The sequence below is a fragment of the Mus caroli genome, chromosome 16 (assembly GCF_900094665.2).
Source record: "Mus caroli chromosome 16, CAROLI_EIJ_v1.1, whole genome shotgun sequence".
Taxonomy (NCBI): Eukaryota; Metazoa; Chordata; class Mammalia; order Rodentia; family Muridae; genus Mus; species Mus caroli.
Genome location: NC_034585.1, coordinates 83,086,732 through 83,114,698, shown reverse-complemented (window position 1 = coordinate 83,114,698; position 27,967 = coordinate 83,086,732). Strand labels below are relative to the sequence as shown.

Below are 27,967 nucleotides of genomic sequence, written 5' to 3'. Positions count from 1 at the left end.
TGCAAGAACAGACTGAAAGGGTGACCAGGGACTCTTGTTAAGTAGGCTGTGTAGTTGCCAGACTGAGGATGTAAAGTGATTCTAAGTGAACCTGATGGGAGGTAGAAGGCAGGTTAGACAGTGCTCAGGCCGGTGTTAATGTTTGCTTATTATTCATGAGCAGCAAAGAGAAACAAATGAATCAATATCAACATGGATTTCAAGCTTGAGAAACTAGCTAAATAATTTTCAACTCGTCAAGACAGGTGAAATCTGGGTTTGTACGTCTGATAAGTAAAACAAAGAATTGTGATTTGGATAAGGAGTTTAAAGGGGTCATGAAAATAAACCTGACTATGTTGGTGAATGCCTGTGGTTCCAACAGCAGAGAAGTGGAAATCAGAAGGTCCAGAGTCAAGGCTGTCATTGATTGCTTTGTTAAGTTCAAGGTCAGTCCTTCTATCAAAAAAAACCAAAGAGACAAATAATTTAAAAGACAAAACCAATACAGAAAAGTAGCAAGTAGGAAGTCTGGAATTTAAAATAAAATCAGTTGTTAAAAGGTCACTTTATTTATTGAGTATTTAACATACTATGTAGATGGTCTAGATTGCTCAAAGAAATGACAATAAGAGATGTTGGTAACAGCTGCACACTGCCTACTGTCTCAATGCAGTAATTTTATGAGTAGGCTTTAAGGATGTGTCTAAGTACAACAACTAGTGAGCAAGTTTCTACAGAAGAAAGAAAACAACACAGAAGGAAAGAAAACTGAATAAACGGGAGCCTTCAGATTCCTGGGCTGGCATTATTCTCTGCTGCACTTACTGAAATTATTACATGTTTGACCACGAGGCTATGTGGGATCCTGTTATATCAACAGTTCGCATGAGCCTGTTTGTTCGAGTATAGGAAAACAACAAAGCCAAGGAGATTTTAAATAAATACGTTGGGAACAATGTGGAAAAAATACATGTAAGGATTTCTTTTGAAGGAGGGATTGGTGACTATTGAAGCCTTGGGGAGGTGGGCAAGTCCCTGGGAGGATCTACTTGAAGAGGTCCTGGAGCTCTTGGGTCCCCCTTTCACTTTCTCTTTCTGGTCATGAATTCAATAGCTTTATTCTAATATTTCAACAGGATGTTCTACCCAACAGCCAAAAGCAATGAGGCAAACCCGTTATGGAAAGAACTTTCTAAAACTGTGAGTCAAAGCAACCTTTTATTTTATTTTAATTTTTTTTTTTTTTTATAGTTTGGTTATCCAAAATACTAACTACACTGCTAGAGAGTTAGGCCAGAAGGGGAGTTAGTGATACACAAATGGTGAGACTGAAAAATTCTAGGAAATTGCAAACATTTAAATGAAAGTAAAAGAGATTGGAAGATAAAGAAGGGGATAAATAATAAAAAATAAATAAAACCACGTTTTGGCACCAATACTGGAATTCTTATGAAGCTGGATGGGAAGGGGGCGCTATTGTGCAGAAGTTGCAGAACTTTTATGTGTGAAAAAAACTTAACTAAAATACAGCAGATGGTTCGGACTTACTCAAGTAAGATTTAATGTGCTAACCTTATGACAAAATGACAGTATTTTATTGTCAGATGCAGCTTTCCTTTTACCTACGTTATTTCACTGAGCTTGCCAGCAATCATTGCTAACAATGGACTCAATAACATATTTATTTTAACTTCATGCTACAGACCTGGTAAGTCACGGAGATGATTTACATAGAAACATAAGTAATTGGTCACTATAGAGATCGAAAGGAATTATAAATGCAAATAAAAGTGATAAATTTTTGAGACCATTGAGCACATTAAAAGTGAGGAGACTGAGTTTATCCTGGGTTATATCAAGATGTGATAAGTTGATTGATGATATCCATCTCCTTGAAGTTCTATGTGCTCGATCCAATTACTGATGATGAATGGTGGGAGTCTACTTAGTTTTAAACTAACCCCCTCTGGCGTCCTACTTGCTAGATACATTACAACTGCAGTGGTATAGAGACCAAATTTTTACTGTGGTCTACAAAGAAAGTGTTGATAGCTTGCCTACTTCTCATAGAGATCTCATAGGCCAGTGTTTGTCACTTGTTTGCAAACCAGAAGAGAGCTATATGAACAAAATCTGGAAATATGTCACAAAGCCTTCAGGTAATGCACACCTACAACTTTCTTCAGAAACGGGTTATGAAGGCGAGGGAAGGAATCTTTTGGAAGTACATAAGAATTTGAAAAAGCCCATTTTATCAAGAATACTTGAAGTTCGTATATGGGAAGATGTCAGAAAGACTCAGAAAACTCACCCCAACCCCTAGTGGCTTCAATCTCTTCTTTGATTTTTCTACCAATAACAGACCACACACTGACGTGAGGTGATCTGAGACGAAAAGAAATGTGTTCTCTTGAACACTGACTCCAACATTTCAAATATAAAATGTCAAGCAACCCTTCTATTGTTGGAAATGAAAAAGGATTGAAACCCAAAGAGGTACCCCCATACTTCTCGTTGGCACAGTATGCCATTCTTTTAAAAATAAACATATATGAACACATGTTAACACACACCTTTCCTGTGTGTGTCCTTGTCTGCTTCTGTACATGCCCTATGATACATGAGACCTCCACACCCTTCCTGAAAAGTACAGGAAGCTCCATGATCAAGTTTTAGTTTCTTTCTAAAAGCCGGGGGAGGGGCATCTTGTTTCTCATTTCTTCATTGAAAAATAGAAAAGCAATAGGGCTTTGTACGGGAGTAAAACTATCACACAAGTCAAACAGCTCTGCATGCTATTCTAAGATGCTGTCAAAGTAGAATTCTTTAAAATGTCCTCAAAGATGCTGTGTTGTCAAGGTAAATATACAGAGAACCACATCCCATAGCCTCTCAGCTGAGCATGGAAAGAAAAGAAAGGTGTGATGTTTTATTTCTAGGAAATTCAATAAATGTTGACCTGTGAACCCCATTTTAAGATGTCAACACTTCACCCAAGAACAGCAAGGTCAGAACTTTTGAAAGAGGAGAACCATGGCTTGATAAGCATGATGTCATTCAGATGGACCTTAAGACTGCACACATCCGGAAGATACAAAGTAGATTTGCTTTATCCATGAGTGGAAGATCATCTTCCCAAGCAGCACTACAATGAACTAGCAATGTGTTGTGACGTGAACGGATGAATAATAAGCTTAAAAAGAGCCTCCGCCAAGGCAAATGCAAACTCTCATCTGGTCCTCATATTATAATCTTAGGCCAGCTGCTCCTTGCCTCTTACTTGAATGTCTGATGTAATGCTGTTATGCTTGTAAGTCAATCCCAATATTCTGTAGACTACAGCCCACTCTCTTAGGAGTGCTTGCCAGGTTCCTATCACCTTATCCACTGCCCTTCTCTCTGTTGCTGTGGTGATGCACTGTGCCTGACCTGTCAACGCTGAGCTTGGCTGTCAGACAACTGCCCACTCTCTTATGTCAAACCTTCCAGATACCAACCATCCAGCTGCGTGTTGAGCCCAAATGCTCTTGTTACCTTTCTAATTCTTACTGTCTCTCCAAACCCTACTGTGAAACTGGCTCATCAATTCTTACCTTTGAAACCCCTGCCAACCATAAAGGCCTCACACATGCCAGGGTTCTTCATTAAGGAGTTTCCATCCCAAATCCATCTATCATTGCTTCCTGCTTCTGTGCTTCGGTGTCTCCCATAGCCACTGATCTTTAAAGTCTGTGTCCAGCATTATCATCCTTTGAGCTATCTTCCCTGTGGTTGTTAACCTCTCTGGAAATGTTTGTTAAATAGCATCGCAAGCCTGGATATGAGTTTCCAACCTGTTTCCCACATACATAGCACTTTCCCAGCAGCCTGTTTCTCCCTTGGGGTTTGTTAAGCTCCTTTAATTAGATCATATTGAAGTGCCATGCCAGGGTCTTGTCTGTTGCTTGGTAGGTATACTTAACCTTTAAGTTGCTGGGGTTTTTTTTTAAGACTGAAGGATAAAGGTGCTGTTCGTTCACTTGCTGTTGTCTCTGATGTAATTCCAAGTAAGATTAATTATGTTTCTCCACTAGAACATGTTTGCTATTAAGGCTCCTTCATTTTTGTGTCATCAATCTGTCCTCGTACAGAAATAAAGTATTCTATGTGTGAATAAACTTGCTACAAATTATATGAAAACAACAGTTATGTCTAATCTTCAAAAAAACACTCAATATGTTCTTCTTTTGTTAACATTTTAAGTAAAAGAAAAACAAGTATCTAGAAATGAAGGCTAGGCTAGGTACATACTTTCAAGAACCTTTTGAAGTGGATGTGGGATTTTATGTGAGTGCTAAACACATTGCCATGTTTTTAGCAATTAATAAGCAAATAAGGATATTCTTTCATCAGAATAGACCATGTCAAGCCACACTAGTGAGCATTCCAACATTACGGATGCTTTCACTTGAAATGGTCTGTCATGTATAGGTCACAATTATCACTCCAGCTTCGAGGACCTTTCTCATCCTAGGACCCTAGTGGAATTTCCTAGTGGAGTTTTCAATATCTCAAATATTACCACAAGTAGCATATGGAGAACATCATCAAAGCAGCCAATTGACATTTTATATTTTTTCAAAGTTGTCATTAAACAGTGAAAGATACAGTATCTACCCTAATAATGTAAATCACAGGATTGGATGAATTTTAGTTCTAGGCAATTGAAGATATCCCACTCCTTTTCTTCTTAAAGTCAGCTTTTGATGCCATCCCTACTGCTCTTCATGGATTCTTACACAAAGTAGACCACTGTCACCTGAAACCTATTTTTCCCTTAGATGAATGAGTTTAAAAGTCACTACTTAAATCAGTCACTACTTAAATTATTCTGGGTACTCAGTGGGAACTTGTTTTGTTTTCTCACTAACTACTTATATCGCAGTTGTTGTAATTGCTAAATTTAGGTCACACAAACAGCTCTACCATCAATAATATATTACAGCTCCTGACACATATGCTCACTAATCTATTTTTTTAACAAGAAAATTCAAATGGGCAAACAACTTACTCCAAGAATCACGTAAGTAGGATTGCACTAAGTTTTCTTTATCATTCACATTATCTGTGGTTTCTGACACTCAGGTTCTGACTCATCTGGGAGCCACTCTGAAGCTGCTAATAACTTGATTGTGATGTGGTCTTCAGCTCTAAAACTGCCAAATCTAAATCGCAAATAAAACTAGTTTCTTTGTGCCAGAACCTCAACATGCCCTTTCATTATAGGCTGGTTAACTTTAATGGGATGTACCCTTATGAACTCCTGGGGGGAGGGCGTTGTACTGTGCATAGACATAAAGAGTACCTTCACCATACTCATTTCCTGAAACTTGGCTCTCTAGGCTCCACATACAACTTATAGCAAGTCATCTAGGGCTTGTTTGACATCATTTCTCCTCTCCTCTTTGCCAAATACCTTTCTTCCTCTCTATCAATCCTCTTTCTTTCTTTCTTTCTTTCTTTCTTTCTTTCTTTCTTTCTTTCTTTCTTTCTTTCTTTCTCTCTCTCTCTCTTTCTATCTATCCATCCATCCATCTACCTATCTATCTACACTTACAGAATAAATTGAGAAAATTCAATACTTGTAATAAAAATTGTACTATTTAGCAAAGATATTAACAAATGCTATCAGTCAATGATCGTCATCAAATATAACACCAAATAAAAACTACACATTACCTATATTTATACTACATCTTATCATCATTGTCACCCACAAATAAAACACTATACAGCTCCATTTTAAATGTGTGGTTATTCAATTTCAAGACATTTGGTACTTATCTGGGCAACAGAGGTATAATCCTACAAACCAGACTATTGAAATCTTACTCAAAGCAATGTCTAAAACCTTCCTGGATGCCTAATATAGAAAGATATGGAACACAGGAAAAGTGAGTGGTTATTTAGTGACCCCACTGCCAAGCAAGTTACTTTTCTTTCATACCTAAGGAAATTTTCTTCTTTGTTTCATTTAACATTGAGAGTATAGTTATGTTACATCTATGTATGATGACATTAAAAATGATAATAATTTTATTAGTTTACTTAATGAGTAGAATTCCCTAAATTAGACCAATAGAAAACCAGAAAGAAAATTAGCAATGTTTAACTAGCATATGCCTCTTTCTACTATTTGTTATCTATTCTGTCTGCTGCAAATCCTGGCAAAGTATAAGATATTAACTCTGGGTTTTGTAGAGAAAGTACTGAAGTCCTAAGAAATAAATTGTCCAAGGTTAACCACTAATATAGAAATGCTACATGATAATAAACTCACAGCTCGTTAATGCACAGCCCTGACTGCACATCCCAGAGTGGTTAATTCTTAATAAAGCTGCTTTATGTTGTATACTTTGCTTCTTTCTCTGAAAAGTTAAACATGAATCAAATTCAAATCTGTGTCTCTCCATTCACAGTTGCCTTTTTCCCCTTAAATTTTGATTTTTCTCATCATCCCCAGAACTTATGGAAACACTAATGATAAGTCAAGCATCATTGTAAAGTCACGAGGGCATTGTTCTAGGGCATGGCTGTTAGGCATGAGCCTGCTACATCTGTATCTACAGTTCAGTTTCTAAGCATGTATGGATTTGTATGCACCTTTGCTAGTTAAATTCTGAGATTGCTGCTTTATCTGACAGCACCTTAGCAAGGGGATTGTGGCACAGTTAACGAAAGGAAAGATTCAATTTTCCATGACCTGAAGACTAGAGGAAATCTAACATTCTTTTCTTTAAGGGCTACTAAACGTAACTTTAATTTTCTTTGTTCTGTGTTTACTCTAAAGGATTTTAACCTTTGGGGGAAAATAGGAAAGAATTCCATAACTCTGTTTTAATGAGTTGAAAAGACTGCACTGGCTCATTAAACGAAGTGTTTTTCTGACTCTTGGGATGATGTATTTCTTTTGGCTGATGGCTAAGGAAGTTTATTCCTTGCACCTTATTATTGCCCTGGATATAAAGTACCAACGCTACAGACCCGGAAAGACCATCAGATTCAGCTGTATCTCCTAATAGAGTATTCATTTTCTCTGACTGCTGCAGCAAATTACCACACACTTTGTAGCTTAAAATAATAGAAACGTATTGTCTTGGGCTTCTGGAGGTTAAAAGTGTAAAGTCAGTCTTAGATTTAGGTGTTGACCCCAAATCAAGTCAACAGTGCTGATTCCTATAGTGTGTCTAGTGGAAAATCCATCCCTTCATCTCTAGTTTTTAAAGGTTGTTGGCATTGCTTAGTGTGGGGCCAATGAATTCCAAACCATTTCTGTTGCCACTTTGAATGCCACTGTGTGTGTGTGTGTCTGTGTGTGTGTGTCTGTGTGTGTCCTCCTTTACTCCCTCATTCTTTCTCAGTTTCTCTCTTCCTCCACTGAAGAAGCCTATGACCACACCAGATTTATCCCAATGAATCTGCTTCAATAGTTAATGTATGTGTATCTGGATTACTGCTTTTACACCATCAGGTGGTAATTGTAGGTTCCCAGGGGTTTAGATGTAGGACTTTTGGAGTGCGTAGGTAATGGATACTAATACAGTAAATGTTAAATATAGGTGAATCAAATAAAGGAGTGACACTTTCAGTGGTAAAATGACATCGAGTGACGAGTATGAGTCTCCAAAGCTTTCAGAGGACAAGGTCACGTGAACAACAATAGTCTACTTCCGGAGTAAGCCTGCCAGTTTTGTGACTCTGATACCTGCTCAATGTCTTCCAACGATGGAGACTAAAAAGGAATGCAACTCTGTGAAGGCACCACATTCATGAAATAGTGAACAGGATGAAGATGGGGAGTACGAGTGTGTGTGTGTGTGTGTGTGTGTGTGTGTGTGTGTGTGTGTGTGTGTGAATATGCTCTTCTGAGAAGGAAGGAAATCACAAAAGGAATGAGTTGAAGAAGCATGGCCCCTGGGATCCCGGCTGTTTCACTATTTGTGCTACCCTATCTAAACTTAGACAATTCCCAAGTTCCAGGCACTGAGTACTTCTTACTCTACTTGATGTTCTACGATGAACTTCTGGGCTTCTGGTTTTATGAGTGATAGCAATTCAAATACTCTCTATTCGGTGCTGGGGTGAAGACAGAGTATATTGCTTTTGGTGCATATTTGCACACTCATTCTGTTCTTTCCATCCCCCTCGAGCCTAGTACAGAGAAGCTTGACGTGAGGGACTAGTGTTCACTTCGACACCACATATACTAAAATAGAAATTATACAGTGGAGATTAGTGTGGCCCTGCCCGAGGGTAACACACAGATCCCCACCCCACCCCCAAACAAGAAGGCATGGACCTGAGAAAAATATCATAGAATCATTAAAATAATATAAAATGCAGAATGTGGTAATGAATGGGAGAATGACTTAAGGATCTACCAGAGTCGGGATGATACATCAGGACTCGGCAACAGAGGGAAATCAAAAGCTAGCTGCCTTATGTATCAAATTCCTCCTAGTTTATCTACTCTGACTTATCCACACAGTATCCTAGACTATACCATAGCCAATATCCACACAGTATCCTAGACTATACCATAGCCAACTAATGGGACTCCTCTCCCCTGAAAGAAATTCTACATGGGAACACAATACATTGAAAGAGAGTTGTTCATTGCTGTGTTCTATAATAGACACTGAGAAAGGTGTTGATAAAACACTCCTAAATATGTTTAGAGAATATCTCTAGGTTTATACTTAAGTAAAACTTCCAAACCTCAATGATAGGGCATGGAACAGTGGCAAATATCTCTTGGAGTCATGAGAACATGATATGATGTCTTTCGATACCTGCCGCTGTAGTTTACCTAGCCTCAAGTCTGCATTGCTCTCAGCCTGAAGGCCTCATGGCTAATACACACATTGTTCTTTATAATTTAATGGAGAGGCTGTAAGCCTGAAGTATACTTTCTGTTTTTGAGAACATAGTCTCAGCTCTTCAGTTTAAATTAAAATCTTAAAAATTCCTTTAACCTTACCATATGCACAGGAGGCACTATTTACTACATGTAGAGCCTGTAGGAACCACTCAGATTATTCAAACGAAACCTCAAAATAGAAGTGGATCCTAGCAGCCTACCACTGGACTAAGTACAGGGTCCCCAATGAAGGAGCTAGAGAAAAGACCCAAGGAGCTGAAGGGGTTTGCAGCCCCATAGGAGGGACAACAATATGAACTAGCCATTACCCCCCAGAGCTCCCAGGGACTAAACCACCAAACAAAGAGTACACATGGAGGGACTCATGGCTCTAGCCCCATATGTAGCAAAGGATGGCCTAGTTGTTCATCAATGGGAGAAGAGGCCCTTGATTCTGTGAAAGTTCTATGCCCCAGTGTAGAGGAATGCCAGGGGCCAGGAAGCAGGGTTGGTGAGCAGGGGGAGGGGAAGAGGGTAGGGGCTTTTCAGAGGGGAAACTAGGAAAGGGGATAACATTTAAAATGTATATAAAGTAAGTATCAGAAAGAAGGAAAGAAAGAAAGAAGGAAAGAAAGAAAGAAAGAAAGAAAGAAAGAAAGAAAGGAAAGGAAGAGAGAGAGAGAAAGAAAGACAGCCATGACATTTTGTCATTATAGCATTATAGACTGGAAATAACTTCATTCCTGGGATGCGATAAAAGGAATGTTCAAAGGAAAACAAGAAGAAGACAAGTAAATCCTATTTGCTGGAAATGGAAAAGCATGTAGGCTCTACAGCCTGGGCAAAGGGCACACTGTGCATAATCTTCATCAATTAAGAAACTACAATATTGACAAACTCGATTTGTTTGCTGGTACATGAGGTAGAAACTCTTTAAGAAGGCGATTTCATGAAAGCTTTGGTTGCTTAGCAACCACTGACCCATGGGGACCAGTTCATTTTTAGTCTGGAATAATAGGTCACCAAATGCCACTGGGATTGCTGTGAGCCTCACATATGGAATTATCCAAACACATCAGCTGAAAGGTTGTCATCAGCGCCTGGCCTAAAACAGGGATGTGTGTAACACATATTTGGGGGGAAAATGATCCATTTAATGCATGGGCCTCTTCTTTTTTAAGTGACAGTGTTGAGACAGCAAAGCCATCCACCTTACAAGAAAGTATGATCTAATCTTGCAGTGTGTTTCAAAGCCCAAGAGTAGAAAAATATAGGCCCTTGCTTTATTGAAACCTTGTGAACCTTTTAATAACCATGCTGTTGAAACCTGTGGAGACGCTAACTCTTGTTAATCACCGATTGGCATAGGAGAGTTTGCCTAGTAACACTAAAATCACTATTCACGAAAGCTATAGTCTACAGAAGTTGACAGGTGGGTGATGGTTAGAGTAGTGATTACGGGTACTTTGAAGACTCAAAACAAACTTATTTTTGTATGAGCCCAGAGACACGAGCAGCCATAGCTAAACAATGCAGTAATGAGATGCTGTGTATTATTGTGTCAGACCAAGAGAAGGGAGTCTGGAGAGGTTCGTTGTAATCACCAGGGAAGATATAAAGAGTCCTTCAGCTGCGGCCGCGCCATACCCACGTAGGTGCTTCTTGCTTGCACTCGCGGACTCCATGTCTCTTCGGGGCTATCCTAGGCTTTGCAGTGCTACATCCCATAGAAACCACTGCTACATCCCCGTGACGCCTTCCATCACAGTCTGCTCAGATGATGTAAACCCTACCTTTGGACCTTACTTACCCAGCAGCTACCAAGGCAATCTCTGGCTTCTGGACCATTGCCAAGACTCCTACTGTGAAGCATCATTCTGTGACTCTCCCAGCTGTGTGCTCAAGACTTGCGCTCCAAGGTGTGATCCCACAGACTCCAGTGTGCCTTGCAATTCCCCGTCTGCAAATCAAGTTGTTAGTGACTGCGAAACTACCAACACCAGATCCAGACCCAGCTGCAGTCCCTGTACTGGGACCAAAGGGTATGTATCCAACTGCACCACGGCTACTCGATCTGCATCTAAAGCCTGTCAGACTCTTCAAAATGGCTCCCGCTGCATAGGGCAATTTAATTCCTTCCCCAAGAATCTTCAGGCCCCACACCACTGTATTCTGGGCAGCAATGGATATAGAAGCTATGGAAATTTTGGATTCATCACCAATGGCTTCTCTCCATCTTGCTACACTATCAGTAGCTACCATCCCTGCAGTTACCTAACGAGATATTGCCAGTATCCAAATTACGTGCCTTCAAGCTTCCCATACCGGAGCTACTTATGTAGAAATTTTCAGTCTCTGTGCCGTATACCTAGTACATTCCCACCTCTGAGATATTTATGCAGCAGTAACAGACCTCTGCATTGCTACTGATCGATTCATAGCTCCTAAAAGAGCTCCAAAGAGGCTGATGGAGGATCGCAAGTCTTACTCAGGTCTGTGGTTTCTTATTATTCTGCTAAATTGATCTATTCATCTCAGAAGGTCGTCACACCAGCCACAAGTGTAACCGTAGACCCAATTAGCCACTCAGTAGTTTATTCTTCTGTTAGTCTGATTATGAGGGTAGTCTTAGCTCTGAAACTGACTAGAACCGACTCACTTGAAGAGATTCCATATGAAGGAAAATCATCAACATCTTCCTTTCTCTGCTGGTCACTTGGGTTGTGATCCTTTCTCTGGGTCGATGCCTGATTTCAACATAGTTTCTTCAGGTTGTTCTGCTTTTCATCGATAGTTTTGTTAACTGCCTAATGAGCATCTTGCCTTCGATAGGAGAAATAAAATTACCTTAAACATCCTAAATGGAGCTATTTCTTCCTTTCCCTCCTGAATGATTATAAGAAGGAGCAGGCATCATCAACCATAGCTACTAAAGAGAAAACCTCATCAATTGTCTCTTTCAAAGAAGACAGAAAGCAGAGGGTTGATTGACAGCTGACTTCTAGCCTCCACCCTTGGGAGAAATACTCAGGACTGAGTGAAGCACAGAAAGTATTTGAGAAGAGAAAGACAAACGCTGTTGTAGATTCTCCGTGACTCCTAGAATTCATCTGTGTTCTAGATTCCTCTGTCATTCTGCTCTGTTGAATTGTGTCATTCTTATTCTAGAAAATCTCTCAATTCTTGACTAATAAACAAAGTTCTATCTGGAAACCTTGGCTTCTCTTATGCTTCATGACATGTTCACTGATATTTTGTCTACATTGAGCACAGTAATATGCATACCACTGTCAATGTAGAATTTGGGCTTTATAATATAAAGTAAATTGTGAAGAAGGTTGTATTTAAAATCCAGTGATTTGGGTTTTGTTTTGTTTGTAGCACCTTCAATTTATTCATCTTGCAATGTATGTTGTTGGTTTTCTAATAAATAAATTTGGTGAGAATGCATTTCAACAAATTTAACAACAAGTATATATTGCATGTATAATATATGACAATAAAATATAGTTACTATTTGAGAAGGTCAGTAATTAATTATGGAATCTCCTGAGAAGTGATTTTAGGCCTATACATTTCTCATGCAGACAATGAAAAGGAAAGCTTCCATCCTGGTGTTAAAAATCTAGGATAGCCACGGTGGACATTTCTATAAGTGAAAAGTGAAACATGTAAAGAGAAAAGGGTTTTGGTGCTGCATACAATAGGGGACCGGAATAAATTTGGGAGATTCGATAGTACTCACAGCCAATACCTCATGGCTCAAGTTAAACTCAGTGGTGGACATAGCCTCAAAGGCTTTGGGTTGTACTTTTAGCACTTTAAAAATAGGGAAGTTAATGTCCCAAATTCAAAACTTTCAGACCACACCCATGGGACTATCATTTTAATAAACAGCAAGTGCATGCATACAGTATTTATGGAAGGCTTCTGAAAGAGTATCGATGCCTTGATCTTGCTAGACGATATTTGGAGATGATGATGTGTCTCATTCTTGCGAGGGCCTCAGCTTTCAGAGAATTCTTTATATATTACCAAGACATTATCCTTTGGAAACAAACATTGACGACATAAGACCCATTTAGTTCCTTTCACAAGGCATAGGTATTCAAGTACTTGAAAAATGTCTTGTGTGCATTCATTGAGTGTTCAGTTGCTATGTATATTATCTTTGTAAACTCTTTGAGCTCCTTAAGGAAGATTCTTTGATAACATTGAGATTTAGGGAAACTGTTCCGAGGAGTAATATACTGGAACAAACATAATACTATCTCAATCATTAACTACAAGAGAAGACTTTGTGAAGAGGGAAGCATCCCTTCTAACTAGAAAAATGACAGAACAGTATCTGGGAGAACTGGCCTTAGAGCGATGTTAAATGTTGAAGTGGCAGGGTTCTGAGTGCTCAGGGATAGTAAAGGAAGCTGAGGCAGTTAAGTTGACGGGAAACCAAGTGTCACCGAGTTTGAGTGGAGGAGAGGTGCAAACATGCATCAGCAGTGGGTTAAAATGGAGAGAAAATATAGGACATTGGATGAAAGATCATAGGTAAAAAAAAAATTCTCTTAAAAAAAACATGCAAGTTATGTGAGATTTATAAATATGGCCATGATAAAACAAAAAGTGCCTAATTGAAAGATATCATTTAAAAATGAAAACCGGAGGAGGGAGCTGGCACATGTGAGAAGTTTGTGTTTACTCCTTCAATGTTCTGTAAACATTAAGCCTCATATAGATCTCTATGCATGAAGTCAAATAACTAGTAAGACAGAGCAAACAACTCCCCTAAGCAGAATTAGGAGAAAATATGTCTCGGGTGCTCCACAGAATGACTTTCATAACTATCCCAACGTAAAATAAGAAAGCCCCAACATCTTGATGAGAAACAAACAATGGGATCATATAATCACTAATAAACGAAATATACATTGCCTGTAAAGTAGTTTCTGTGTTAGACCCCATTGGTAATTCTTCATTGTGAACACAAGATATTCTTGTTAGCATCTATTTGTCAAACATATTAAAGTGAGTAATATGTTAACTTACAAATATCATTTCAGGGGCAGCATGTTGGGCCAGAGATCAGTAAGGTCTGTGTGGCTATAAGGGTTTCAAAGGCACCAACTGAACGTTCATCCCATTCCTCATCTTCAAGTGTCTCCCGGGGAAAGCGTGCTGCAGAGGGCAAACCGAGAGTGACTTCACTTTGCTACTCTGTTTATATTAGTAGTACCGCAGAGGGAGGGTGTTGTCGACTGTACAACATATACAATCATGACGTGGGATTGGCTTTGTTGTGAGATCCCATATCTTTTAAGTTCAGATTCCATTTTAGAGAACCTGACCTAAGTTTGAACTCAGGTAAACTAACAGGCTGGAACAGTAGTTTCCAAGTTGCCCATCAACAAAACCCAAGCCTAGCTCCAGTCTCTAGGCTAATCCCCAACAAGACCAGAGTTTCCAGGTTACCAGTGTTCCAGTTCCAACAATACCAGTGTCTCCAGGTTATTCCCCCAATAAACCTGCACCGCAGGTTACAAGCACAGCCCCTGCCTAATGACCACCAATGCAGAAGGGGAGAAGTTAAGTTTATGATCTGACTCTCAGCAGCAGCCAATTATGTTAAAGGCCACAGGAGCTTTCTAGTCAGGTGCTTGCACACATACTCCCTGCTTGCTGCTTACTATAAAGCCTTGCTCCATAGAAATTCAGGGCTTCCCCCCCTCCCACCACCAAAACAGTCCTGTGTGACAATGGTGGGTTGGAGTGAGGGGGGCTGAGCTAGCTTGAATAGAATAAAGACCCTGCTGTGAGTTGCATCAGATTGGCTCCTGTCTGTTTTGGGACAACCACTAGCATTTCCCTGGCACCACATTTGCTTAGTTCACTTTTCTGTTGTTTTTGATTTTTTTTTTTTTTTAGTTACATGTAAAAATCATAATTGCCAAGTCTAAAGTTTACTTAGGAATCTGCAATTCCAAGTCTGAAGTTCTTCCAAAGGCACCACCCTTTGACCCAGGTCCTCACAGTGTAGTCGTTTCCTTCGTTGCGACTGCGTGACATCATCTGAAGACCAAGAATGCAATATGGAAAGCTCCAGAAAGAAATAATTGATAAGCTGTGTGTTGAAGCCTAATGTGGATGATAAAGGAGATGAATCACCTCCCTGTCTGGCCAATCTTTACAGTTCAGTGACCTTCTTCTTAGAATCTGGCTGGTTTGTTATCAGAGCACTGCAGGACTTAAGCCTCCCTAAAACACAGGAATAGTGATGGGAGGATTTTGTTAGTGTATGTTGTTATAGTTCTTCTGTATTAATGGGATTAGTGATTGATGTATCTAATTTATAAATTAAATTTTGGCGTTCATATGTAGATATAAGAAAATGTAAACTAAATACAAATATCTGGTGTTGCCTGATATTTCAAGCATCCCGCAGGAGCCCTGGAATGTAACCACGTGGATAAAGCAGCACTGTTGGCACTGCCTTTAACACTAATTGTCACGGCAAACTAAAACAAAGTTCTCATCTGTCCACCGAAAAAGAATTTAAGAAGAAAAAAAAATTAATGAGTCTGTTTTGGGAGACTATCAACTAAAGTGCAATCCATTGATGTTAATAAAATTTTTACAGTTAAAAGGAGTGGTCTATACCTCTATATATGTACATTTAATCTAATTAATATAATATTATATGCAAATTGAAGCCTACTAGTATGCATCCAAAGTAAAGATATGTCAGCCTTGGGGAGAATTTTAGAAGTGAGAGTTGGGAATTCAGTCAGTAAGCAGGTCTCAGGGTTAATGCTTCTACTTTATGCGTGTACTTTAAGGTTAAAAACAAAGGAAAATAGTACTGAGAAAGAAAGTTGCTTCTCTCCTCTGATCACAGAGAACATGTAGTCAACAGCATCCTCTGCCCTCCTGTTAAAGCCAATACTGAACACCAAAGTTGAAAAAAGTCCCTGTCCTCTACAGTGCTAGGCCTTCTATGAAGACCCAGTTGCAGCAATTCATTGATATCTGCCACAATGAATTCCCATTAAGTAAAAAATACACTCAATAAATCATGTGCTTTGACTTTTGAGCATAGCACATCACTACAAAGAAATGTAAGTTTTATACACAACTAAATCTTTTAAAAAAATTACAGTTAGAAATACACTAATGATTCTGCTTTTTCTTAAATGCCACTGTATAGATAACCAACAATGTGTGCCTCCCAAAGAGAACATAAGGATCTCTTTGACATTTTTTTTTTGTTTTATAAAAGAGGAAACTTTATTCCACACTCCAAAGACCACTTCCCATAGTTGCAAACATTTTATAAATGCAAGGAAAAGTGAAAAGTATCCCTGTTTCTCATACCCTTTCCATCTCGGAGATGTAGCAGAGTTAAAGAATTGCATGCACACCACCTCTTGCTCAATGCTGTCAACCAAACAAAACGCTACCTCAATATTTATGCAATGCATGACCTACATAATGAATAATTAAGTTTCTTCAAATCTATGGACTTGACCCTGGATATTTAGATGTTAACAGTTTATGGTCAGATTCAAACAGCTAATAATGCTGCCACCTTTGGCATGTTAGTAAAGGTTTCACTGGACTCCATGACAGCCATGTTTGTTTCTGTCTGCCATCTTGAAACTCTTTTTCACTCTTATCAATTAGAAGCCTTCTTTCTTAGGCTGTGGTTTTAGTGAGTGTATGAAATCTGCATTACTTCTATAACATAGTCATCAACATGTTTCTAAACCTTTTTTTTTTCCCATTAAATGTCATCAGTTTTTCATCACAGTGTCATCTTTTGGGTTTTCCATAAAATGTCTGTCAACTCTTCTACAAATGGTCAATATGTGCATGTGGCTTGCTAAATGTAAAAGGATGTCATGTTCCCAACAGGCTCTTCATGGCCAGGGCTCTTGCCTGGCTTAATTAAGTAAATTGTCACCCCAAGTATGTTCCAAGATAGCTAATCCCCAGAACTGCATGTCTTATGTTAGAATTTTTAATTACTTGGCCTGCTAAAGTCACAGTCCCTAGATTGCTTCGGAAGTGAATCAGGAGTTGGTTGAGACCTCTCCCAGATGTGGATGCATGTGGTCTCATAGCCAGTGTAATTATTTCGGGCTCACTAGACTCCAGCTTGGTCTCCCTGTACTAGTTTAATCTCACCAACAGCTGTGTCTCTGCATATCACCAAGCCAGGCCACTGAGAGAGCAGAGGAGAGCAGAGTCTCTCATGCCCCGTTTTTTTATGCCTCATGGCAGTGTCAGGAAAAAGCACTACAACATGACACCACTGCCAACTTTCACTCTGAAGGAAATTATAAGAAGTCATTTTCTTTAAATTTTAGATGTATACGGTTCCTAAATTTACACCTTGACATTTAGCATAAAAATATGGAAAATGTAAATACAATGGTTTAATCCTTACCTCTGCCCTCAGGAGGAAGAGGTACCTGAAATGAGGATTCAAATGCAACCTGGTTACATAGTGGAACCATTTAGTAAATTAGTAAATAAAAGTAAAATGATGCTAAATATTTTTCAGTCAATAAATAAAGATTATAAATCAATAATTATTTCTTTGATACAAGAATGGATATTTTAAGTACAGAATTATTTCTTTCAAGGAACAATTATGGTGCAAGTAATATGAATGTCAGAGTTGCAACTTTAGATAGTAGACTATCCCTCACTTACCATGTAACCAACAAGAATGGAAAATTATATATCATGCTAACAGGCAGTCTGTGGTTTCTTATCCATATGCTGCTGCTCCCTGGTTTCTAACCGGTAGATGGCTTCTTTGTTTTAATCAACTTCTCTCAGATACGGTAGCACAAAGAACCTCTGTCCTGTTTTATAGGAATTGAGTGCAATTCGAACGCTGAGTGACTTCAAGCACTTCTCCACTGCACGATGAAGAGAAATGCAAAGTGCCTCTTTGTTCACACATTGTAAAGTGGTCATAAGTGATCTTGAGTATTAATTCTAAATCAGAACAGTTATGCTTACACAAGTCAAGATGTCAGTTAACCCTCTTATAGTGTAAGTGGTCTTCATGGACTGAGATACTTGCTAAGAATTCAGCAAAGCGGTTTATAAAACACGGTGAGCAGGCAGGAAACTCAGCAAGGTCCCCAGCTTCTGATTCTGTGCAGGGTATGATGAGGATAGAAGTTGGTCAGTTAATTGGGGAGCTAGAATCACAATCTCCATTCCTATTGTTCCAGCTTACTGTATTAGTGTGAATATTTTATTGCTTTCTCTCTCTCTCTCTCTATATATATATATATATATATATATATATATATATATATATATATAACTTCTAAATTATATATATATATAAATTATATATATATATATATATATAACTTCTAAATTCATGCTGAATTCCTTCAAGCCCTATATTTACCACAGCTGCACAGAGATGATCTAAATTTTATGTCAGGTACATGTGGGAATAATTGGAGGCCTTTTATCCCTCATGCACAAAGTACCTAAGTGGGAACTTCAAGGCCGTCATTGGGAATACCTTTGGAAAAGTCTGGCAAAGCTATTGAATTCTAGAGTTCAAATCTGTTTGCTGTACCAGAGCTACTTCTGCAACCTGACTGTGTGCTGTGTGCTATGTGTATGTGTATGTGTATGTGTATGTGTGTGCGTGCGTGTGTGTGTGTGTGTGTGTGCAAATAATTTTATTTATTTACATTCCAAATGTTGCCCCCTTCCTGGTCCCCCCTCCAAAAGTTCTTCACTCCCTCCCCTCTCCCCTTTGCTTCTGAAAGGGTGTTCACCAACTTCCACCAGCATTCCCCATTCCCTGGGGCATCAAGTTTCTACAGTATTAAGCACTATGTCTCCCTGCTGAGGCTAGGCAAGGTAGTCCTCTGCTACAAAATGTGACAGAGGTCACTGTCCAGCCCATGTATGCTCGTTGGTTGGTGGTATAGTCTCTGGGAGCTCTGAGGGGTCTAGATTAGTTGATATTGTTGTTCTACCTATGGGGCCGCCATCCCCCTCAGCTCCTCCAATTCTTCCCCTAACTCTTCCATAGTGTCCCCAACCTCAGTTCAATTGTTGGCTTTAAGTATCTGCATCTGTCTCAGTCAGCTGCTGGTAGAGCTTCTCTGAGACCAGCCAAGCTAGGCTCCCAACTGCAAGCACATCACAGCATCAGTAATAGCGTCAGTGCCAGGGTTTTGGTGCCTGTACTTGGGATGTATCCCAAGTAGGGCTGGTCACTGGATGGCCTTTCCTTCAGTCTCTGCTCTAGTTTTTTGTCCCTGCATTTCCTTTAGACAGGAAGAATTCTTAAACACTGAAGACAACAGCAGTACTCTAAACAATGTCATTCCATTTCAAAGTGCTTAAAATACAAATAGTGAGTAATAGTGTTTTCAGAACCCTTAGTAACTTTTTTACTGGTATAGATCAACTGCTCATCAATTAAGAGATCAATAAAAAGTATCCAGTTTTATACAGATACATGGAATACAACAAGAATATACTCATGATGAAAAGCACTTGCTGTGTATAGTATATTACATGAGAACACTTCATTCTCTCACACCCTTTTTTCTGCTATGCTTATGACATACACGAAGTGAATTGAACATGAAATTGGAAAATAGTCACACAATATAAACACGCTCTTATGTTTTTTGAGTCTAATGTAACAAGAAGGACAAATGATGAAAACAAGCATCTGAAGAGATTGCAAATCAAATGCTGCTTCCAACTCTGGTCCTCCAGCATCCCATCCCACCGTTCACTCTTCTGATGATGCCTTAAAATAAGAAAATTGAAAGAATGAGGCAAAAACCAGTATTGGGAACATAACCAGTATTGGGAACATACAATTATTTTTTTTTCTGGCAAAGACATTCTCCCAAGGAGCTGAACCATGTGAATTTACACTCTTCAGTGTGTAGAGAAAAGAGCACATTTGTTTTTTTTAGGATAAGTTTGTAGAACAGTAAAGTGTAGAAAATGTACATCTGATCCTGTGTCTATTTAATACCGACAGCCTAAGGGGGAAAAATATACAGATACAAACTATCAAAGGAGAACTTTAACTTGAAATAACATATCCCCAGACTTAAACCTGGGAATACAAGGTACATATTATTACCACCAGCCAGAAGGATCACATGGAAATAATGAGAGGTTGTGAGAGAGGGAGGAGGAAATGAGGGCAAATATAAAAGAGTAAGACCAAGTGGAAGGGAAATGACAACATTAAAAGAGGGAGAGGGGGAGGGGGAAGACAAAGGGAAGGGGGAGGGGCAGGGAGTCTGAGAGGGAGAAGGTATGGGAAGGATGAGGGAGAGAGGGGGGAGGGGCTGGGAGAGGGAGAGGAAAAGTGAGAGGGAGAGGAAAAGTACGGGGTCAAGATTATCTTCGAGAAACTCCTCTTAACCCAACAGAGGAGCAATTATTTTGAAGATTTGCAGCCTAAACACTAAAATTAAATTCAATATACATAAACATAAAGAAGCAATCAACTGTACACTAATAAGTGTTATCCTACCTTGGGACCTCCTTGCTAGAGTGGGCCAGATCTAACACTCAGAATTCCATATCCTAGAAACTTACTGTGCTTAGTGAATATTATCTTGGCACCACATACAGGTAATAACAATGTATCATTTTGTATAATTATGACTGTGTCTAAGTAATAATAGATATGTATGTACACACAGAAGGGGGAACCAATTGTTCTTTTCCTGTAACCATGGTTCTTAAGGCTATAAGACTTTAGAAAGGATTGACCCTTTGGAGTCAGTACAGGACACACCCAGACACCAAATTCTCAGCACAAAGGGGATTTATTATCCAGGAGGGGGCAAGCTTGGGTTGTGGGGGTGGCTATAAAGGCAGACAGCATGCAGCAAGCAGGCAGGTGTTTCTCTGCAAGAGTTGGTTTTTAAGGGGAATCTGTGCTAGGGTGAGCTGCTAAATCGTGGGACATGTTAGCCCAATAATAGACTTTTGATTGCTGGATGTTGGTGTCTTGCTTGAAGGGTCTGACAGAATGGTTTTTAGCAAGGGAGAGGGAAAGGGGTAAAAAGGCAAAAGCTATGGGGTTTGCAGTGCTCATGCTTGTCAGAGCCCTTCACTCTGTATGGATTTGTATCAAAGGACAAGTATTGTTCAGGAGAACTGTTTATCTCTGCTTAAACTATCTGTTTAACAGATGGTTAGAATAACCACATGTGCCTTATTTACAGGGATGAAATTAGAATTCAGCCAGGACATTTTTTCCCTGTCTTGTTTGTATCTCTTAAAATATAGGTACCATAGATTTTTAAGGAAAAATGCACTTAGCCTGAGGCATAGAAATCTCCATTCCTTGTTGCTTTTCGGTAAAATCTAGAAGTGTTATAAAGTATTAATAGAAAACTAGCATGAAGCTCCAGCACGCTAGTGACTTACATGCCATCTCTATCAGGGAGAAGTCTTTATGCATTTCACAGAAAAAAAAAATCTGTTCATTTCAAAATAAAAAGAGTCTCATTAGCAACAAGAGTCCATTATTTGGAAATTCCCTCAATTTGAAGCCTAGTGCACGCAGCTTCAACCTGGCCCTGCAGTCCGAGGGCAAGTCATATGGATGATCACTGAACATCTCACAGACACAGTGAATCTGTGCAGCGAAAGCTTCCCGAGCCACGAAGCAGCCCAAACTCTTCTCCAAGTGAAACTCAAGGCTCAATGTTACTCTTTCTCTTCGGAGTAGAGCCACATTGTTCCCTAATCTAATTGCATCCCAGTTCAGGGAGTTCTATTGCTTTTAGTGGCTGCAGAACAACACTTCAGGAAACCAACATCCCGTTTTCCACGTTTTCTATCTCTATGTATGGAAATGTGCCAATATCATCTAGAACAAAACAATAAGAACTTTTAGGAAGACCAGGGCAGCCTGGTCCACTGTGGGCTACTAAAGGCAGAGAGGTTTCCGAGTCGCCATGAAGCCCAACAGTAAGAACCTGAGCTCAAGTCAGTCCTGTGCCCTCTGTAACCTGGGAGACAGACAGAAAAGCATTGAAAGCAAACCATGGATATGTTCACAGGACAAAACCAGTAATTTGGTTCAAGTGAACATTTTCTGAACAAACACTAAAACATCATCTGGATGGTAGTCTGGTAGCCTGAGTCACAGATGCTTTTATGGGACTTGGAAGCTGTGTGGCCACTCACCGAGCGAAATTAAATAAATGGTTGGTGACCAAGGAGACAAAGTTCTAACATCCTGGAGCTTGGAGTGAAGAGACCATTCTCTAACTCTGGTTTTGTACTAAATATTTGTATAGCCAAGAATGTGACACCGTTTCTGTCTAAGTCTAGGTTCCCTACCTGTAAAACAAGGAAGCTGAACTTCATGGTCATGGAACCCTTTACAAGGTGAGGAGCTGCTCGTTCTGGTCCAATGTGTGTTGAAATCATTTATGATGTTTAACTACTATGCCCTCCTTCTGTGTGCTCCTCGTTCCCCAGAGTGCTTATCAAGGCACACCCAAGCCCAGCCAGTGTCTTTTAATGATACAGGCACATTTTAATGTCATGTCACAAATCAACTATTAAATCCTGAGTGACGCATTTAGCTCTGTTACACCTCAATTATTCAACTGCCTATAGTTAGCAATGGATACTGTATTCCTAACTTCCAGACTTCCTTAAGACATTGCATTTGGCCTGCTGTGAGCTTAGGTTTCAGGGGTAGACAAATAAAGGAAGTGCCATGAGAAGCATTACTAGCTGTAGTTCCTCCTGGAGCCAATTTCCTGAAGAAGCTGCAAATTGCAATCATTTCAACCTCGAGACTCCACCCGCCTATAAAGCCCAAGTGCCTAAGTATGGCAGTAAAACCTGCCTGGGCCCCCAGGCCACGTCGTTAAAGTGTTTCCCTAGACACAAGCCCCTGTCTGGGGATCTGATTTCACAACCGAAAACACTAAACGCCATAATAAGGTAATAATAAGGTACATGCTAACAACGACCATTTAATCTCAGCAACTTACTCCACTATTAAAAGAGTAAAATAAAACTGCCTGACGCTTCGCTGCTTCACCAGCAGCTTGCTAACTGGATTTGGGCTGTGTTGGGATCTGGACTAATCCCAACCATGGTTGAGAAAGATTGTGAAGTTCTATATTGCTTCCTGGGTCAGGGGCCACTTCAGAGATAGTGTCTATTTATTTTGAAGGTGATAAAATAAAAAGAGAAACATAAAGAAAGGGCAGGCACACTGTTAGATCATGCTTAGAAACCCGAGGCATGCTGTGAATAGGAAGTTGATGGTAGCTAGGAGCCAGAATATAAACTGATCAAAGGAGAAGATAGGAAACCATAGGAGGATGATGGGAACAGATTGTTTATAAAGCACTGTAGTCTTTTATGGGCAAAGAAGAAACACCATGATAACTTATTCATTTATTTATTCATTTATTCATTTATTTTCTAGTTTCGCAAATGACTGTGTGAATTTGAGTTGTTCCATCACTGTGAAGAGTGATTCTTCAATATAAGGCAAGAGAATGTAGTTTTCCCTTTCACCATCCCTTTCCTCTCTCCTTACATGAAAAGAACAAAAAGACAGAAGTAGCAACTGGTCCTTTCTACTCCTTTGCCTGAGCCCTACAGCCCCTACCCCTGCCTGCCCCGTTCCTTTGATAGAATTTCTCAGGAAAGTACTGACAGAGAAGAAAGGCAGCTGTCAGATTCTTACCAGAGCCTGCCAAAGCCCATTCAAGAATGACAGATTTTAAATGAATAAACCATAGCTTTGTGTCCATCACACTGTTTCTACAAAACTATCATCCATTTTAGGCTTTTTCTATAAAATCATAAGCACATATAATAGTATTATTCATAGAGAATGAAGGGTTTTTTTTTTCTCTTAAAGAAGACATAATTTTTTGTTGTTATAATATTTCAAGGGCCCATTCTGTGGGTCACCTCTCCACTACTATGTCTGTATAGAAATTCTTGGCTGAGTTTTAAATATAATAATCCTTTGTTGATGAACGATAGCACCCTTTTAATGAAAAACATCATATCTAAAAAGGAAGACTAGTATATTAATAAAAATAAGCAAACAAGTGAAATCTAGGCAGCAAATCAGAGAAGTGTGACTTAAACCAATCCAGCAAGCCCAACACCTTTGTCATAACTTTCCCTGTATTTCTCTACAATGATTTAAACACTTGCTGTTACAGTAACTGGTATGACTTTATTTGTTAGGGTTGGATGTCGGCTGAAGGTAAAATTTCCTCTTTCCTACCAAGTTTAGAATGACTGTAAAACTCAGATGATGTGAGCAAAGGAAATTGCTTTGTAATTCCATGAAAATGTCTACTCTTAGAGATGGGTGCTTCTTTCTACATGAAATAGCTGCTCCTGTTATTAACTGCAGAGACAAACATGTTGATTTAGTTCTATAGACTGACTGTGAAATTCCAGCACCCTGGATGATGATATTAAGGAAATAGAGGGCTAGGAAGATATCTGTGTCATGATAAGGGTGCTCAAGTAAACGGAAATAGTAACAAATATTAAGGAGACCGTTTTCCCTTTCACAAGAAGTCAGAAATTTACAATCAGGACATGGAGATCAGATATTGTTTCTGCCTACTCCCTTATCTTCAACATCCCAGGCTTCAGAACTGAGAATAATTATTTCCTATTGTTACCAATAGATTTAATCTTGGTGATTTTGCCATAGCAGACCAGTGGAGTAATAATAGACTAGCCTGGACCACTGGTAGTCTCTTTGCTTTCAGGAGAGAAGCATAGCAGAAGATAAGTACTAAGAGGAAAGAGGGTAGACGCCAGGTGAATCAACCCCTGTTCTAACTCATATATCAGACAAGAACATCTCCATCTATCTATGGGTGCAATGGGATGGATAGACATTTATCCTTGTGGAACTTCAATTGATATATAACTGCTACAGGGTACATTAGTATACTTCTATTTCTTAGGAAAAACAATGAAAGGTCTCTCTATGTTCCAGCCAAATCTACAATGCATCTACAATGTCTAGGTCACTGTTTACACATTAATTATTATAACAAGTTAATAAATGTTGGGAGTAACATTGGGAATGAATTTATGGAAATCCCAATGTTTACAAAACTTACATTCGAAGTTGACTTTAATAGTACCTAGTAATGTCATTGGTTATTTAAGCTAACAGGAAACACATTGGCAGTATCTACTTCCAGGGTTGCTCACTGTATTCATTCTCTTAGTATTTTGTTCCCCAAGAGGATGTATAAGAGTTAGGAAATAGAATTGCTATCCTATCTCCCATCTTCTAGTTTCATCTTTAACTTTATGTCAGAGCACTGAAACAAAATGCTAGATTTTGAGTTCAGCATGGAATCTTATGTGTGGGTATTCAAGTGTTAAAGCTCAGTGTCTCTCTCTCTCTCTCTCTCTCTATCTGTGTGTGTGTGTGTGTGTGTGTGTGTGTGTGTGTGAGAGAGAGAGAGAGAGANTGTGTGTGTGTGTGTGTGTGTGTGTGTGTGTGTGAGAGAGAGAGAGAGAGAGAGAGAGAGAGAGAGAGAGAGAGAGAGAGAACTATAAAGAATAGAGTCAGAAACAGAGAGAATGTCTGAATACATTCCCACCAAACCTTGCAACTCTCCCTCCTGTACAAGTCCCAAGTTTCTGTAGCACAAATAGCAAAAACCAAAAATGCATCTCTATGTTTTCTTCTGCCTCTAACATTCAATAATATAGATTATTCTATTAAGAATTTCAATATGTATTATGTATTAGTATTTATAAGCACAAATACAAATTAATAAAAAACCTAACCTTAATGTTTTTTTCAGATAGATACAAAAGAACTAATAAAAATATGATTTTGTTAGGTTTTTGACCAACATCATTTTATAAAATTTGACATTAATTGTCTCAATTAAAAATATTCAGAACTTTGAGGAAAATTGTCCCACTTGTAGTCTCAGTAGAGAAATCTGGCTATAGCAAATACCTTTGGCCTGGAGCACATGACTTTCAGTTGTATACTTACAAGAATGAGTCTATGAATAATTTAGCTAGTCAGTCTATGGTCAGTTTTCTTGACTATTAAAGTGACCATTGGTTCTTCCTGGGACTCTAAGTAGGAAGATGAATATGAGAAAATAAGACATCAAAAATTGGGGTCAGATGGTCTGAGAGAGCTGAGGACCCAAGCCATCCTCTTTGTTAGTATCACAGTTCCTTAGCTACCCCTCAAATGAGGAGACAGAAGACAAGTCAGCAAAGGCATCAGCCAGCAGAAGCAAATGGAGCTCCGAGAAGATCTATTTCCTTTCCTGAGAGCTACATGGGATCTTGTAAGCATAAAATGTCACATCTCAGTGTCTGGAACATTTGACCACAACTGAACCTGTCAAGCTTCAGGCCCCAATCTTGGGTACCCAGAGTCCTGCTGTCAGTCCACTTCTGGCCTCAGCAAGCATGACTGTTGCCATGGAAACAAATCTCAGTGCTCTGTGTTCCATTCATAAGATCTTGCAGGGCGTTTGACCCTACCTATCCCTGCAACAAAATATGCATAGCAATAGTTCTTGAATGAGGGGGTGTAAAGCTTCCAGGAGTTAATGGACTTGGTGTTTGATAAACATGCCATGCATCTGTTGAAGGATATTTGATCACACTGTGAAGTCTGAAATGTGTTACTGAAAAAACAAAACAAAACAAAACAACAAATCTCTTTCTAGTTGTGGTGGTGCTCAGCCCTTAGCACATACCTCTAATCCTTCTGGCTGGAATATAGACATGCCCTTTAAACAGCTTCAGTCCAAATCAATAAAGATAAGCTTAGTTTGTAGAAGGACACACCCATGTTTGAAATTGATGTCTAATTGAATGGCAGATAAAGTGATGAATCAGATAAAGATTTGCCCATTCTTATGAGGAAATGAAAGGGAAGCTACTTAAGATGCAGTGCAGAGGGAGAGAGGGGGAGTCAGGGGGGAGAAAGGGGGAAAAGAGAAAGAAAGGAGGCAGTTTTATCTGGAGAATTTTACAGACAGAATTTTTTGAAAAAAAGAACAAGCTAGCTGCAGGTGAAGACAGAATGATCCAGAGAATGAGAAGGAGCTGGAAGATTTGAACAAGCTGCCAAAATTAGTTTGAGACCAAACAGCAATTCAGGAGAAACTGAGAAAAGCCAGATTGTATCAGTCAGCTAGGAGAGTAGTTTGAGCCAGATTTGCTGAGTTGAACCAGACAGTCAGAGGTCAGAAAGAACTAGAAAGGGTGCACTTATTTAGCAGTAAGTCTTGGGGACTGAGCACATTTTACACCTATATATGATTGAATAGAGGCTGGAAGTTTCCAGGACTAGGCCTATGTTAGCAGATGGTGGTAGTGAGTCTTGGAGGTGACAGCTATATCAGGTAAATAGAAGTAACTTTTATATACAACAAGCAGCTGCTTGACTGATATTCCTACATCTGATAATGTAGGGTTAATATTTGAACACATTCACCAAATACTTATTTAAAATTTTGTCACGAGACAAGCACTAAGAAATCATCTCGGTCAGCATCAGTCCTGGAAGATAGGACAGGAATCCTAGAGATGACAGATATACTTTATGTCCCTCAAAACCACCCACAGTGACATGGTTGGAGAAAGAAAAGGTGGAGATGTCTCTGACAGAATAATGTCACAACCCTGAGAAAACTCTGGAAAATTAGATGACTTTGCCTGTGTACAGGAAAATGATAAGTTACTCCAAATGGTTCAGTGCCAGAAATAGAGAAAAGATAAAGGTCAGGGACGTTGATTTATTTCTGCACTGTTCTTGTTCCTTAATGTCCTGAAAGGAACATCACCTGTCCCATGGATTCGGCAACCCTAGCTGAATCTAATTCTGTGAGATTTTGATATTGTAACCAGAATTTGGTTACCATTATGGAAAATTATGAAATTCGGAGAGGAGCTATGAGTCATACTAGTTGAGCTATATCACACTGAAGTATCATGGATGTAGATACTAGTTGAGCTATATCACACTGAAGTATCATGGATGTAGATACTAGTTGA

At 39.3% G+C, this 27,967-nt stretch overlaps 1 protein-coding gene across 1 annotated transcript; it reads left to right on the top strand.

Annotated features, from left to right (window-relative positions):
• Nucleotides 1-10,527: 10,527 nt before the first annotated feature.
• LOC110311173 (keratin-associated protein 24-1) lies at nucleotides 10,528-12,084 on the top strand. Its single transcript, XM_021184417.1, has one exon. The coding sequence runs from the start codon at nucleotides 10,565-10,567 to the stop codon at nucleotides 11,309-11,311; it is 747 nt and encodes a 248-aa protein (XP_021040076.1). The 5' UTR covers nucleotides 10,528-10,564; the 3' UTR covers nucleotides 11,312-12,084.
• The last annotated feature ends 15,883 nt before the right edge of the window (nucleotides 12,085-27,967 follow it).

Excerpts from the sequence above, each read along its gene's own strand:
- LOC110311173 (XM_021184417.1), top strand. The coding sequence starts at position 10,565 with ATGTCTCTTCGGGGCTATCCTAGGCTTTGCAGTGCTACATCCCATAGA.